The sequence below is a fragment of the Channa argus genome, chromosome 10 (genome assembly GCF_033026475.1).
Source record: "Channa argus isolate prfri chromosome 10, Channa argus male v1.0, whole genome shotgun sequence".
Classification (NCBI taxonomy): Eukaryota; Metazoa; Chordata; class Actinopteri; order Anabantiformes; family Channidae; genus Channa; species Channa argus.
In genome coordinates this window covers 26,665,226-26,680,330 of record NC_090206.1, presented here as the reverse complement: position 1 = coordinate 26,680,330, position 15,105 = coordinate 26,665,226, and the positions used below count along the sequence as shown (strand labels likewise).

Genomic DNA, 15,105 nt, shown 5'->3' with positions numbered 1-15,105 from the left:
TGACTGTGGAGTTTGATGCATAAAAACCAACTCAGTTGTGCGTAACAACAGAGTCCAGAAGGGGGCTCAGAAAACCGCCTCGTGGAACATCAGTGTTTGGGGAGATGGAGTCACAAAGTCCAGAGTCCAGCTGCAGAGAGATTTGCTCTACCACTACGAACACTAGGTGGTAGTTTGAGCTCCAACTTTCTCCCTGTTTATGTCTACATGCACTAACTGTGTACGATCCCTTTCAGACTGATGGGTAAACTTTTTTGCTGCTGCTACTTTTTATGCACTGTTGCATTTTGTCACAGCTGCAGCTCCTGCAGAGGCGATAAGTCTTTGATTATTGAGTTATTTCGTTTTTTTATATTCTGGAGGATCGTTCTGCTCGGTGACAAAGACGGATCACGTTTACAAGATGAGTTTTTGGATAGAAATTGCTTTATCAAAGGTGGACATTTCCTGGGCCTCAGTATTTCTGAGCTAATGGCAGCTCACAAACCTGCAGAAGATGCTGTGGTTATTGAGCCATTGAAGACAGACTCGTAACAGACGTATTCACCCTCCTCTTGCGTCCCAGGGGAGTCGACATGGAGTAATTACCTCCTCCACCTCCTCCCCTCCAGTGACTGCACAGTGAGAAAAGTCTGCAAAGTTCAGAATGAGTTTAGGTGTCAAAACAATTCGTCTGGCTCTGTTATTCTGTCAAAACGCTCGGTGTGGGAGCAGCCGAAGCTCTGCCACCGCCAGCAGAGATGATGACACCGAGATTGCTCCATCACTGGAAAACAGCCAGAAAATGAACCCGGTTCCGCTCTGGCCAAGTTCAAGGACAAAGACATAGATCGCAGAAGATCCCACTGTGAGGAAAAACCCACTCCTCATCACAAATCACTTAAAGTCCCAGCTGTGAAAATCACTGGCCACAGTGTCTGTCAGGAAGCAGCGAGCATGCTGCTCACTCACACAGAGAAGACCCTCATTTTGGGAAATCAAAGTCACTTTTTTGTTTTTAGCACCAAAATTCATCCTGTGTTTATTCATCTTCCTGTTACAAACCTCAGATGTTTCCTCTATAAGAACCTAAGCTATGATACAGGATCTATACTTAGTTCCTGACTCCAAGTAAGTATTATTGCAACTCTAACTACTTCTATAGGGTACTTGTATGTGGGGTAGTATTTGTAGATTTACAGTACTGAGGTTTGGGCTTCATGTTACTTTATGTGAGCAGAACTCGCCTCGACCTGGTTGGAGCCACGAGCATGTTTGTGAGTTGATCATCTCACTATGCATTAACTTTTACAGATTTTACAGATCTTTTTTCAGATTTACACACATTTGGACCCTGCTGCTGTCTGATGACCCCAGATGCAAGTTAAAGAAAAATGAGGTGGAACTGTACAACCGTAAGCAAATGTGGGAACACTGGAAAACTGATGCAGATGGAACTGGTCTCCAGGAAGGTGCCAAGTGGTCAGGGTCTGCAGCTCAGCTCTGGTGGGAGGACAGTCAATGATATGCACCTACTGGGAGTAATGACACCTGCTAATACCCATTAAACTCACTGCGGCTGCCCTGGGTTGGTGCTAGTGCTTTGTGATATTCGTTGCTTTTATTCATATTAATTATTTTATGAAGTGACATTATTATTATGATTACTAGTAATATTACTATGATGATTATTTACATGTATGTATGATTACATCATTTGCTGACTATTAGGAAAAGGTCTCATTTTTCAATGAGGCGACAACGTGAAAAATGTGGAAATGTCAGCATTTCAAAGCTGCAGCTTAAAGGCACGAAAACATTACTGCGAAACTGAACCACGTCCAGTGTGATGGAGCTCTAAGAGGAGCTTCACTCACACGGACCCTGAAGAGGAACGAGTGCAGAACCAGGACACTTTGTCCCCTAATCAGGGAACAGTGTTTACATGCTCTTAAGAAACCTGCTCACTGGAAATCCACATATTCATGCAGCTGCAGATTAACCAGGGTCTGTCCTCCACCTCTGACATATTCTGGAAGCCTGGCTCACAGATAATGACAGAAAACGCTGCTTCCTGACTTTTCTTTCTTTTTTCGTATCTGTGTTCATGCTGCTGCAGAGTGACAGCACAGGAGAAGACAGAGAGAACACGGCTGATCCACAGCACAAACTGTGTGAATTTAAAAACATCCACAGGGGAAAGTGCTGATTAACATTTCTGTCAGGCTTTAGGCAGACTTTGTTTTAAAAATGACTTCATGATCTCTCCTTTGAATAATGTTTCTGTCTGCAGCCTTATGTTACACACATGCTCATTTGGAGAAAGCCGACTATAAACATGGTTACACGTCCACATGACAAAGAAATCAGCGTTTTCCAACAGAAATCTACCTGGGGAGACCAGGTTTCCCTAATCCCCTACCTCAATTTTAGAAATCAGCCTTCTTCAAACAGACGATGGAAAGATGAAGCCCCACGTTTAGTAAAGCAGGGTGAAGTATGTGCTGGACACACCTGCGTTCAGTTTAAGTCTTTGTAGGTTCAGTAGGAACCTATGGTTCACAGCTAAGGCTGGACTTGACGGACATTTTATTCAGGATGCTTGATCTTTACATGTACAAAGAAAATCTGTCAGTGCCTGAGACACGTTTTTCCTTTCCAAAGACAATCAGCCATTAATAAATATGTTGTGTCTGGGCTCTTTTCCAGAAAGTACAACACACCAGGTGCACTTTTCTTCCATTTGCTTATTCTTAATTTCCACCTTAACGGGGATAAAGACTGTGTGACAAAGCCACAGAGGCTCAGTCAGTCCACCCACAGTGCAACAGTTTCATCAGCTCCACACACCAGCACAAAAACGTCAGAGGTGCATTTCTTTTAATGGCCGTCCTGCTTTATTAACTCGGTACAGTGACATCAGCTGGCTCCCACATGCGGCCGTGTCCTGAGGCTTCTGGTGTCACTGTGTGTAATTTGTACCATCACCACCTTGTTGAGTTATTCCATTCGTGGTGACAACTGTCACACACACTGAGACAATCTCCTCTTGTATAGACCAACTACAAACGATGCAGCAGCTTCGTTTGTATCTGTTTCAAGTCACTTTGGCTTTTTTATCGTCATTTAGATTTTTCCACAATTTCTTTTTTAGTTTGAGGTCATAATGTGTCTCTTTGGGCACGTTGTGTCTCTTTGAAGCTACTTGTTGTCTCTTTGTTGTGGATTTGCCATCAGCAAAATGTGTCTCTCTGGGTGCCTCTGGGTGGTCATTTGTGTGTTTTGGGGTCATTGGGGGGGGGGGTCTCTGCGTGTGGGTTCTTTGTAGTTGCATGTTGCCTCTCTGTTCTTGTCATTTGTGTCTCTTGATACCATCAGAGTCTGTTTTTAAAAGCACAGCATCTCTTACCACTGCTACACTGATACTCAGCTCTTTTACTTTTTGAAACCCAATGAAATGATCTGATGTCTCCACTAATGTCCTTACTGGTCTACTTAAGGTATAAGAGACTCAAATGGAAAGACCAGAAGAAACAAACAAGGTTTACAGGTCAGTTCATTTAAAGATAACATGATTTTCTGTCCCACCTGGACATAGTACGTTCCCTTGGACTGAGCATACATCATCAGGAAACAGTAGTCCAGGTTCTGCTTTGTCCTCCACCTGAGGAAGAGGAAGAGGACAGAGAAACTATGTTATTTAATTGTTTCCAACATGTTTTCCCCCAAAACACTTGCTTTTTGTCCTCAAAAGGAAGTCGTCTCCACAATGTCACTGTGTGCACTTTGTCAACTACACACACACACACACACACACACACACACACACAGTGAGCTATAATAACAGGCTGTTCAGTGGATAATCAGAAAAATGCCGTCAGGGACAAAAGATTCAATGAGCCATGAGAAAACACACACACACGTAGAGTAAATGTATAGACAGCCACACACACATGCTGTGAAGGCTGTATGTGTGTTGATCCTCCCATGTAACCAGTAATGACAGACTAAACCCTGATTACAGTAAGAACATCTGCAGCTGTTCAGCCAATCACAGAGCTGCAGCATCAATTAATGATCAGGAGTCATTTTGTCCTTCAGCAGCGTCTCCTCCACAACTTCTATCACTTCAGTCAGCAGCTGTGAAATCTTCTGCCACAGCTTCTTCTTTTTCCATATTTTACTAATCACACTATCATTCTTTCATCCAAAGCTGCAAGTTTGTCTCTCATTCACTCACTGTACAACTCCAACCCTGTGAATGAGTGAAAAACACACCTGAGCCTCTGAATAATGATGTTGTAATTCTCACACTGTTCATTCAGTTTTTTCTACCAAACCCTTAAATTAGAGCAACCACTTGAAGGTTTCTTTAACCTGCTGTGTTTAACCGCCTCCGAGTAGAGGTTTGGCAAAAAATGAAAAACCACCTTAAACAGCCGATAGTGGGACAAGTGTTGCTCAGAATAAACATGATTCATTCAAATCATTTCCCACATTTATTCTGAGTCAGAATGAAAGCAAAGGTGAGCTACGGTTTGCAATAGAAAAAAAAATCCATCTGAGGCGACTTGTTGGCCAAACTGTTGTTGTGTAGTTGCTGGGTGACATGTTGCTTCTGCAATTTAAATGTGACTTGTGAAGATTTTTTTTAAAATTACTCCAAATTACTGAAAACCATGATTTTTTTCAAACAAATTGAGTCAGAAATAAAGAAGTTGCTTAAGCGTAGTGTTTGCTTTCTTTACTCTTGCACGAGTCTTAAAAAAAAACATTGGCTTTTATTTGTTTGAGAAATGCAATTCAACTGTATTAATATAGCAGCAATTCACAACAAAGTCCACTCAAGGCACTTTACAGAATAACATCAATACTATAAAGATGTGCAGCCATCTGCCTTGAGCGGTTGTGCAACTTTGTGGCTGACACATGCGAGTTGGATTTAGATAAAGTTGACCTGGCAGCTTTTGGTGTTTGGTTGTTCTGAAGGCAGCAGGAGGCTCCTGGATCCTCCTGGAAAACAATGTATAATGTTCATGTATGAATTTAAACACAGCCACTACCTTCACAAAGTCATGTTGGATAGTTGATAACAAGCAGCTTCCTTAGAAACATATTAAAGTTAATTTTGAATGAATTTATTAAGGGGTGTGCAAACTTTTGCATAAAAAACATCCCATTGGTTTGTCTCACATAAAGCTCTTCAGGCTTAAAGTTTTAACACCACAGGTTTCCATCGATACCTTCAGCCTGAGTGATGGAAAAACGCCGGCAGTTCATAAATTTCAGTTGGTCCCTGAAACAGCACAAAGCAATCAGCTGTGAATTGAATCAGAGTGTGTACAGACGCAGAGCAGCTCGACAACACAGCAAACGCACACACAGTTCGATATTTAGAGCAGCAGCAGACAGAAGCTGCAGAACTGAAAAAACCGGGAACCTCTGATCTTTGAGGTAGTTCAGTAAATGATTCATGCATCTGTAAATCAACTGTTCTTATTTGATTTTCAATGCAATAAGAGAAAAAAATGAAATGTTATGAGACAGCAACTGTTGCATCATCAGTTTTCTATATTTTATATTTCTTCCATATTGTTTAGCCTCTAATTTCTAACAGCTCATCTCAGTCAGGTTTGTTTTGTGCGTTAGAGGCTAATAGTTGTGTCACAAAATACACTTTTTGTCATGTGTTTAGTGTTGAAAATGATTGAATGGTAAATATCTACATCTGGCAAAAGATTGTGAACCTTCTGTAGCTGTGACCTCAACAAAAACATTTCCTGTATTTGTTTATCAGTCTTACACATCAGCTTGCAGGATTTTAGCCCATTCAGAGCAGCTTCAGCTCCTCCCACAGTATTTCTACAGGATTAAAGTCAGGACTTTGACTCAGCTGCTCCACAACATCCATTTTAGTTGTTTGTTGGTGGAACCACTTGTGTGTTTGGTGTTGTCGTATTGCTGCACGATCCACTTTCTGTTGAGCTTCAGCTCACAGGTGGATACTTTGACACATTTATGCAGAAAAGGTTCACAAACCTTTGAACACCACTGTAGATACTCTAATAATCCTGAGAGGAATTTCTGGCATCCAGCAGCTCAAAGACGTGATGCAAACATGAAGGAAGTGACTTTAGAGCATTAGTGGCAGGAATAAAATGCAAATAGTTTCAGTTTTTAAAAAGTCTCAACCCCGTCCTTAAACACACACTTGTCATTTTCTGAAGGAAAATTCATTCGACTGGTCTGAAGGAAACGTTTAAGATGTTTGAACCTGGTCTAAATAGAAACTTTCTTATTGAATAGGCTGTTGGTCATTTAAGGTTTTTTCTACCCGAACACAACTATAGTGTAAACATGCAGTTCGAAGAGTGGAAAGCAGGAAACCTTTTAACGAACAACAGCCTGTTTTCCATCCATAAATATTTCTGTTAGGACCAGCTTGAAAAATCCCGGACCATTTGCCTACCAAGTAAAAAACACACGCAATCACCAAATCGTCAAACTAAATTCCCTGTGACATAAAAAGAAGCGACTTAGCCTTCGGTGAGACATGGTAGCTAAACCTCCATCATGACCTTTGACCCCAAAGGAAGAAGCAGAAAAAGCTTTTTTCAGAGCTTTATGTAGCATGTGATGAACACATGAGGTCTGACTACTTGAGCCCTGCAGACAAGCCCCCTCTTAATGGTTTCTTTCATTTCTTTGTCCCTTAAAAGAGAAAACGGTGCTAAACACTCATACAGCTTAAAGCTTTTCCTTTTTACCAAAGTCAGTGAACAACTATACAAACCTTCTGAAGTGTAAACACAATCCAGGAGAAAATCCAGGGGATTTTTTTTCACAGCAAATAGTAAAATTCACACAGCAGCAGCTTTGTCTCACAAACACTTTCTCCTCACAACGGTTTAAGGTGGAGAAATCAGCTGCTTCTCCACCCAACAGCTGTTTACATCAAAGAAACATTAGGCAGCAGGAGTAGAACTCTGTGTGACTGTCAGGTCACTACAACCTCTAAATCACTTCACAATCCACAGTCTGTAAAGGACGTGTTCACACCCACGACAACTATTTTACTGCAAAACCAAAACTAAACAAAGACAAAACATAAATGAAGATACATTTAAAAACATTTAATATCAATTCTAAAATTATATTACAACAAATTATATTACAACAAATGTAAATGTATGAATTTTGGTCATTCTTTGTCTCTTTTTGGTTGTTGTTTTGCCTCTTTGTGGTGATTTTATCAAACTGATCTCAAAACAGCTACAAAATTAAGTGTATTATTATGTGTCTTCTCTTCATGCCTCTATCTTTGTTGATTTTGCAAATGTCAGTATTCATTTTATGTCACTTTCTTGGTTTGTTTTGTTTAGTCATGTTTTCTCAGTATATTATTATTATTGTTATTGATCAGTTCTAGGTCCACTTTTGTTCATTATTTACAGCAGCAACATCAACAGACAGTGTCGAAGGCAACAATTCATTTCTATGCTGATGACGCTGTTATATACTGCATTGGAACAACAGCAGACCAGGGACTTTCTCAACTACAACAGGCTTTTAACTCTGTTCAGAAAAAAGGTTTATGATTTAAAACTTCACAAAAATCACAATCACAAAATCAAAATCAGAGAATGTGCCTTCTAATATCACTTTGGAGGAAACAAAGATTGGATGTGTTTTTAAATATAAATACCTTGGAATTTAAATGTATGAAGCTCGGAAAAAGTAAAAAATCAAACAAAGTTTTTATTTTAAAATTAAGTCTGGTCTTTCTTTTAAAGCTAAAAAGAGACTAGTTGCTGCTACATTTCTGTCTGTGTTAGACTATGGTGATGTAAATACGTCCTATATCCCAGAGCCTACATGTGCTGGATACTGTTTTTTGACTAAAAAGTTCAAACGTTCTCACACGTCATTGTCTGTTGTATGAAGGAGTTGGATGATCTGTCTCCACACAGATTGAACCACTGGCATATTTTGATCTACTAGGCCATTGTAGGTCTACTCCCTCAGTACAGAAGAGTTCAGGAGTTCGTGGTCTCAGGTCTCAGTGTTTTTGTCGTTTGTCCCGAGAGTTAGAACCAAACAGAAAAGAAAGCTTTCAGCTTTGCTGCACCTTCTTCGTGGAATCAGTTGAAAACAAAGCTATGGTTATGGTTTTATGATTTGAGTCTAATTATCAACTGCTGGTTTACTTGTTTTAAAGTTATGTACTTGATGTTTGAAAGTTTTTGTTATTGTATGTTGGGAACTAGTGTATTGTGTTGCTGCCCGTCTTGGCTAAAGACGGAAGGTAAACAAACAGTAAATATAAAAAAAAAAACGCTGTTTAAAATGGGCGTGTGGGGCAACAGGTGTTAGAAGTCTAAAACGAGCACAAACCCTCACAAACATGTCCCCAAACATCAAATGACCACAAAGAAAATGTAAAAATGACCACAAATAGGCTGAAAATGACCAAAAACACAGTATGTTCCCAGAGGCACACGTCCTTTTCTCAGTTATCGTCAGTTTGGTCGTTATCTCACTTATCTCAGAGACACAAACGACATCAGCTCTCAGGGCCATGACACACCAAAGAACCCTGCTCAGACGAGGACCAACTGCTACGTTTGGGCTGACAAGTCGCGCTGAGATGAGAGCAAATGTGTCAGGCAAAGCTGGGAATCAAACCGCTGACCATGGGATTGATGGAGAACTGCCCTGCCTCCTGATGCACAGCTGCACAGTGTTGAGCTGCTCGGTCTGACTGATTCAGTAAGTATGCGAGCCCACAACCTCGAGACTAATTTTCCTGTCCTCCACCTGCCATCGGGAGAACATCAGAGCTTCTGGAGGAAAATGGAGTCCAGAGAGAAAATCTTAAATGGGGTTTTCCACAGAGAGCTGAGGGGTGGGTGGTGCTGATGGATGCTCCCGTTTGCATACAAACAGTGTTAAAAAGGACAAATCACTGCTAACATCTGCCAGCGCTCTGTTCTCCGAACGTCTGATGGCACTGAAGGGTTTAAGGAGAAGACACGTTCTGCATATTTAAGCATCTTTTACCACAAATCACACGCGCTTGACATTTCTGTAAAGTGATTTAAGATTGATTTCTTTCCATGCAGGCAGCCGCTGCTTTTAGTTTGTCTTCATCGAAGTCGACAGGAAATGAACTTTAACCTGCAGCAGAGAGAAAACCCCTCACAATCAATGCTCGGTCAGATGCATTTGGCAGTTCAGGTCGTGCTACAGATGAGATTCCACAAAGGTGGAGACAGTGCTCATTGTGAGCAATAATCTCATAACGATTAATTCTTCCATAATCTGGTCTCTTTTCCATTTCACTTTGAATTTGTAGTAGTCACATTTGTGCCAAAGGCCAATTCACAATTGGATTGTTAGACCGTAGAAAACATCAAACTGGTTTTCACCTGCTTCATGATGCACATTCTTGGTTTTGTTTAAGCACCGACACTGTGTGTTGTGTTCACTAAAGTTCATTTCAGATTTTTTTGTCACAGTGCTAAAGTGAAGCAACACCTCCGTCTCCTCGTCTTTATCTGTGCAGTTATTTTCATCCTCCAAAGAACCACAAAACCAGTTGAAAACCTTTCCCCGGAAACCTGCTGTGCAGCTGCGTCATTCTGTGGCTTGTGCACACTCTCTTTCAGACGCTGTGTCTTCATGCTCTGCTGAGACTCTGGAGCTTTTATAGGAACTGTTGTTGAAATACAGATGGTGCGTCAGGAAGCAGGTGGAAGACGAGAGGGAGGCAGGGGTCTGAGAGGATAACGAGAATTAATGTCTCACCTTTTCTTGTTCTTTTCACAGGACTCCGTAGCAATATGTGCACACAGTCTCTTCATGTCAAACTGGTGTGTGTTTGTGTGTGTGTCTCTTTGTAAGGTTGTGTGGACAAATTGTAATTTAAGAAAAAACTCATTAGAAATTTGGTCTGGGACACACTCGATCAAAGGCCTGCTGGAGGATTAAGACTTGGTTTTGTGGTTGCAGGTAGAATCAGGAAAGCATTGTGCCAGTGTTTGTCCTCAGTTTGTAATTGTGATGAGCTGCAGATAGAGATGCAACAAAAACGCTACGAGTCAATTTTTATAGTTTATTGTGAATAAAGGGCAGCGTGCCACCAGATTTGAGTTTAAATAAGGACACATCAGCTGAGTCTGAGTCACTGAGAGAGACCCTCAGAAAATGTCCCCTGCAGCTTAAAAAGCTGTTGATGGGACCGATTCTTTAGAGTCTGACTGCGTGTTCTGTTCTTAACATGTTCCCATGTTATGAGGTGTATTACTGTATCACCAAGCTAGTTTTCAACTGACATGTGTTTGAAAGCTCCAAAAAAGTCTGGGACACAGTATCACACACAGATTAGTTTACTCCTTTGTCTCCTTCTGAATTGTATCCAGTGTATTAAATAATAAGACTTTGGTGGGTTAATACTGTGTCCCTCTGAGCTTCCATGGACCATCTGCTCAGTTTTGTCAACCTGCAGATAAATATGGAAACATCATCCAAGTACACATATTGCTTTCTTCCGCAACAAACCGGGAGCAGAGAGTACAGCACTCTGCTTTTTGCAGCTCACAAAAACTGGTTTTCCGTTTAGCATACAACCATAAGACTGAGGTCAGACACCAAGTGCAGCACAAATACTACCCCAGACAAAGATAATGAGCATAACACACCTGGAAACAAACCCCAGAAAAATGAACTTGAAGGTCACAGGCTTTGCACAGGCCAGTGTAACAGGTCCAGCTCCCTCAGAGCCTCTATCATGGATGTTTAACGACAGCTATAATGGCTGACAGACACTAAGAAGACTATTACAATATCAGTCTGCTGTGTTCAGTATGTGTCCAAGTTGTTTCTTGGTCAATGCTCCATCTTGTGAGGATGCTCCACTTTTCTGTTGGTGAGTTACTGTGTTGTGGTTTTGTGTCAAATTCTGAAAAGCTCTGTTGTAACCACCTCACAAGATGGTGCCCTCAACTTCAAAACCTCCATTGTTCTCCACGTTACATCTTACTTTTCGCAACATACAGTGTGTCAGTGTAAAATACTTATGTCAGCACACTTGCTAACTAGCGAGCTAAAGCTTTGTTATGAAGCACCAAAATCACTTTTTTCTCTCGTTTAAAAATCAAATCAATTGTAATTATTTCTCTCTTGCAAACTTGGCAGTAAAATAACAAACAAAGCCTGAGTTTAGGTTCCGGCTGACAGTGAAGTCAATGCTGCAGCTTATTAAACTGGGGAGAAAGAACCGAATTTTAGACTCAGAAACAGTTTTAATCGCAGTCACTAAACAAATGCATTAACATTTACGTCAATCCCGTCACCAACAAAGCTTCTTGTGTATTTTGTTTGGGCATCACAGAACACAGGCCAGTTGATGCCATTTGATCCTTTAGTGGAGGATAAAAACCTTCTGTGAGGCAGCTTTCAGTGTTTATGCTCTGAACCGCAGGAGCAGTCCGAGGGTCTCAGAACGACGGAAAATCTTTAGGTTTTTATAAGCAAACTTCAAACCTTTTAAGACTGGATTTGTATTAAGCCATTCATTTACTTTTATTTACCTTATTTCATTCTCCTGGCACTTTTATATTTTATTCATCACTGCTTTTATTTGTTTCACTGAGATTTGTATCGAAACTTAATTTGTTTTATTGTGTCATTTTTCATTAATTATTGTTTTTAATAAATGTTATCTTTAGTCTTTTGTTTGCATTAGTTTACCATCATCATTATTATCAATAGTATTTTAATTATTTTATTTTAAATACTCTAGTTTAGTGGCCGCTATTATCACTGTTTTGACTGTTTTGAACTTTAATTGTCTGCGCTGGTTCATCTTTTTAATCAACTTTTAACTAAAACACTCTGAATTACATTATTCAGCTTGTAAAGTGGTTTTAATTGCTTGATTGATTGTAGCTGGTATGTACTGGTTGGTGTAATATTACTCTGAGCCTCAACCATCACGAGCCAGTATTCACACGCTGTGAGTCTCAGGCCTGCTCATATGGTCCTTCAGTATATTTCACCTCCTCGTGTGCCCATCTTTGGTATCACGACCATATGGACCATTTCAAAACTGTTTCAATTTGGTCTCTGTTGAAAGTCAGGACATAAAAATTAAACACCGGAGCTGTTTAATACCTCTGATTGTGTGTCTGATGGATGTAGGGGACCTGCAGCACCAGCAGACAATGGGACATTATAAAGATTCAATTTTACAGACATATAGACTCAGCAACTGTCAGAAAAGTAGCTGCAAACAGGCTTTTACGCAAACATCAGTGAAAATAATGGTGTAAATAGAAGTGGATGTAAACTGGTTCTGTGTAACTGAAGCTCATGTTACATCCAGCAGCGGAGACGACTGCACTTTACTGACTTTGTGTTGGTATTAATACACAATTCCAGACTGAGTGTTAAATCTTGTGTAAACACACTCACACACACAGACCTGACTCTCTCTTTTGGATCTCCAAAGGACTCTCGGAGTCGGGAGAAGTCGGGGTAGAAGTGGACAGACGGGGAGACGACCTCCAACAGGCCCGACTGAATCTCTGCAGGAAAACTGAATGAGAGAGAAAAAGGTAAAATCGTGTGAATCACAATCATCATCATGTACAGAAAAAGAAAACTAAGACGAAAAAGAAGAACTGACAAGGAAGGAGGAGAAAGGGAGCAAAGAGAAGTAACCAAGAATAAGGAATAAAGAAAAGGAAACAAGAAAGACAAAAACAAAGAGAACATTAACATCAAAGTGAAGGAAAGATGAAGAAGGGAACAGGAAGAATAAAATCTAAGAGAGAAAGGATGTAGACAAGGAAGTGAATTGGATGAAATCAATAGACGTAAAGAAAAGGAGAAGGAGAAAGGAAAGCAAAGCAGGATAACAGAGAGAAGAAATGTAGAGGAAGTAAGGAAGGGAGGGAGATGGAAAAGTGAGTTGCAGAGCAGGATAAGGGAAAACTAAGGAAACTAAGGAAGGGAAGGAAACACAAGAGCTGTAAGGAAGTAAAAAAGACTTAGGAGTTAGGAAAGAAAAGGACGTAGGTATAAGGAAGGAAAAGGGAAGGTAATAAGGTGTGAGGCTAGGAGGGTACGAAGGGAGTGTGTGTGAGATAAATGAATCATGCATTAACATTTGACACACACACACACACGGGAAGTGTCTGTTCCCATAGAAACAGCATCCCATCGTGCAAGTGGACTTACAGGCGCTTCAGGTTGTCTGCTACACTGCTGGCATACTGCTGGTCAGCCTGAAGACACACACACAATTATTATAAATCACTGCACATGTGATCAACTGAGATCATCTGAATGTTTTTAGGATTTCCCCCCCCCACACACACACACAGACACACACACACACACTAGCATCAACAACTTGTGCAATCGGGAAGTTCAGCCTCCCTCCATTTGACCAATCGGGGTGTAGATGGGCTCCCCGTGGGAGGCAATCATCTGGCCCTGGGGTCGCTGTGAGGTCACATGCCTCGAGCAGCTGGGCGGCGCTGCAGTCTGTGGTTTGTTTTTGCATCCTGGAGGTGCCAGCCGGGTGGAGCTTTACCACAGAGCTCAGTGTTAATGAGGAGCAGACGCAGCTCAGAGACTCTCGGCTGAGGAGGACGGTATTTACCGAGAAAGCTGCTGATGTCACACACATCTTTACATTTTAATACCAAATAAAAACAAAATCATTTTCAATTATTCCCAAGTGAGTTCTGTGGAGTGGAAAAGCCTCTGAAGCAGCACTCAACATTTAAAGAAGTCGTCTCTGCCTCGCACTGAAGTGGCTCTTTGAGTAAAAAGCTGCAGGATGATGATGATCTTGTGGCGTCTGGCAGAACTGAAACCTCCAAAACACTCAATCCACAAGGATTTTCTGATTCTCCACAACCAGTGCCAACATGCATGTTTGAGCTGCAGGTCATGTGGGTCCACAAAGAAATGTTCCCAAGCTCTTCAATCAGAAAAGAAGCAGCTTTGACGCAATGATTAACTCTGACTGGATCCACTTTATTGCCATTTCTAAATTGTGTATGAATGAACATGTCTCATCTACATTCAGCTCCTGTGAGACAAAGCACCTGGACCCACACTGCTGGAAAAATGGTAAAAAGCGTCTAGTTTCCCGGTTCACAGAATTATTTTTCATAAAAAATAAAAAAATGACCTTGTGCTTGTGTGGAGTAAATCTTCTGTAACTGCGAAGAGCCTGCAACTGCCTCTCAGTCACATTTACACTTTAGTCTTTTCTACACTTTTTTACAGCAGAATTTTTAGCTGTGACTGTCAGGTGGCAGTGGACAGTTGTTTTTCTGGAAACAGCTGCAGGCTTTGCTGCAAGAGCGAGTGAAAACAGTAAAGTTGTGGCCTCACGATTGAAGCTCTGTAAAGGAGGAGGCAGATTCAGCTGATCATTCACTCATCAGAGAGCACTGAACATTTACCACCGTTCTAACGTGTTCTACCTAAAAGCTGCTTTAACACAGCTGAAATAAAGCTCTGAACTCCAAACCACAGCAGAGATTCAAAAAGAAGCTGCAGCACAACTATACAAGGTCTCTGTTTTTTAGCATCTCAGAACTTTTTGTATTTTTCACAGAAAAGAGTGACACAGCTCATATTCAGGTAACAAACTAAACTGATCACTGGCCTGTAACTAAAAGGTCCAAGCAAATTCCTTGTGAGTATTAACACACACTTGGCCTATAAATCAGATACGGATTAATGTGAATAAGGGGCACGTGTGGAGCTGCAGGGGGCTCCGTTCTCATGCTGTTTGATGTCACCAGTCTTTCTGCACAACACACTTCAGTCATGTAGTATTCATGCTACACATCTCTCCACTTTACAAGCTTTACAGGCCTTTGCTGCTCTGTTGTTCATGGGCAAAAACAAACCCTGCTGAGAAGCCACGTGACGATGTTGCTGTTCAGTCCACAAACACATCAGGACATTCAGTGACAGAGGAACCGAGCTGAGGTTCGGTGTGAATCTAGCAGCAAGAAAAACAACAACAGAGAGGAAATTGAAAACTGTGTCTGTGAGATAAAAACTAAAGTCCCTTAGGGGGTTGGAAATATTGCCGAA

General features: G+C 41.1%; 1 protein-coding gene across 4 annotated transcripts in view; it reads right to left on the bottom strand.

Annotated features, from left to right (window-relative positions):
* mgat4b (alpha-1,3-mannosyl-glycoprotein 4-beta-N-acetylglucosaminyltransferase B) overlaps nucleotides 1-15,105 on the bottom strand; it is an 88,370-nt gene that overhangs the window by 22,129 nt on the left and 51,136 nt on the right. For all 4 annotated transcript variants that reach the window (XR_010915378.1, XM_067518612.1, XM_067518611.1 and 1 more), the window contains exons 5-7: nucleotides 13,222-13,268; nucleotides 12,464-12,577; nucleotides 3,568-3,643 (exon numbers count right to left, since the gene is read on the bottom strand). Coding sequence is in view for 3 of the 4 variants with exons in the window: in XM_067518612.1 (XP_067374713.1) it covers nucleotides 3,568-3,643; nucleotides 12,464-12,577; nucleotides 13,222-13,268 (237 nt within the window). In the remaining variant the exon portion in view is untranslated. The remainder of the gene's footprint in view (nucleotides 1-3,567; nucleotides 3,644-12,463; nucleotides 12,578-13,221; nucleotides 13,269-15,105) is intronic.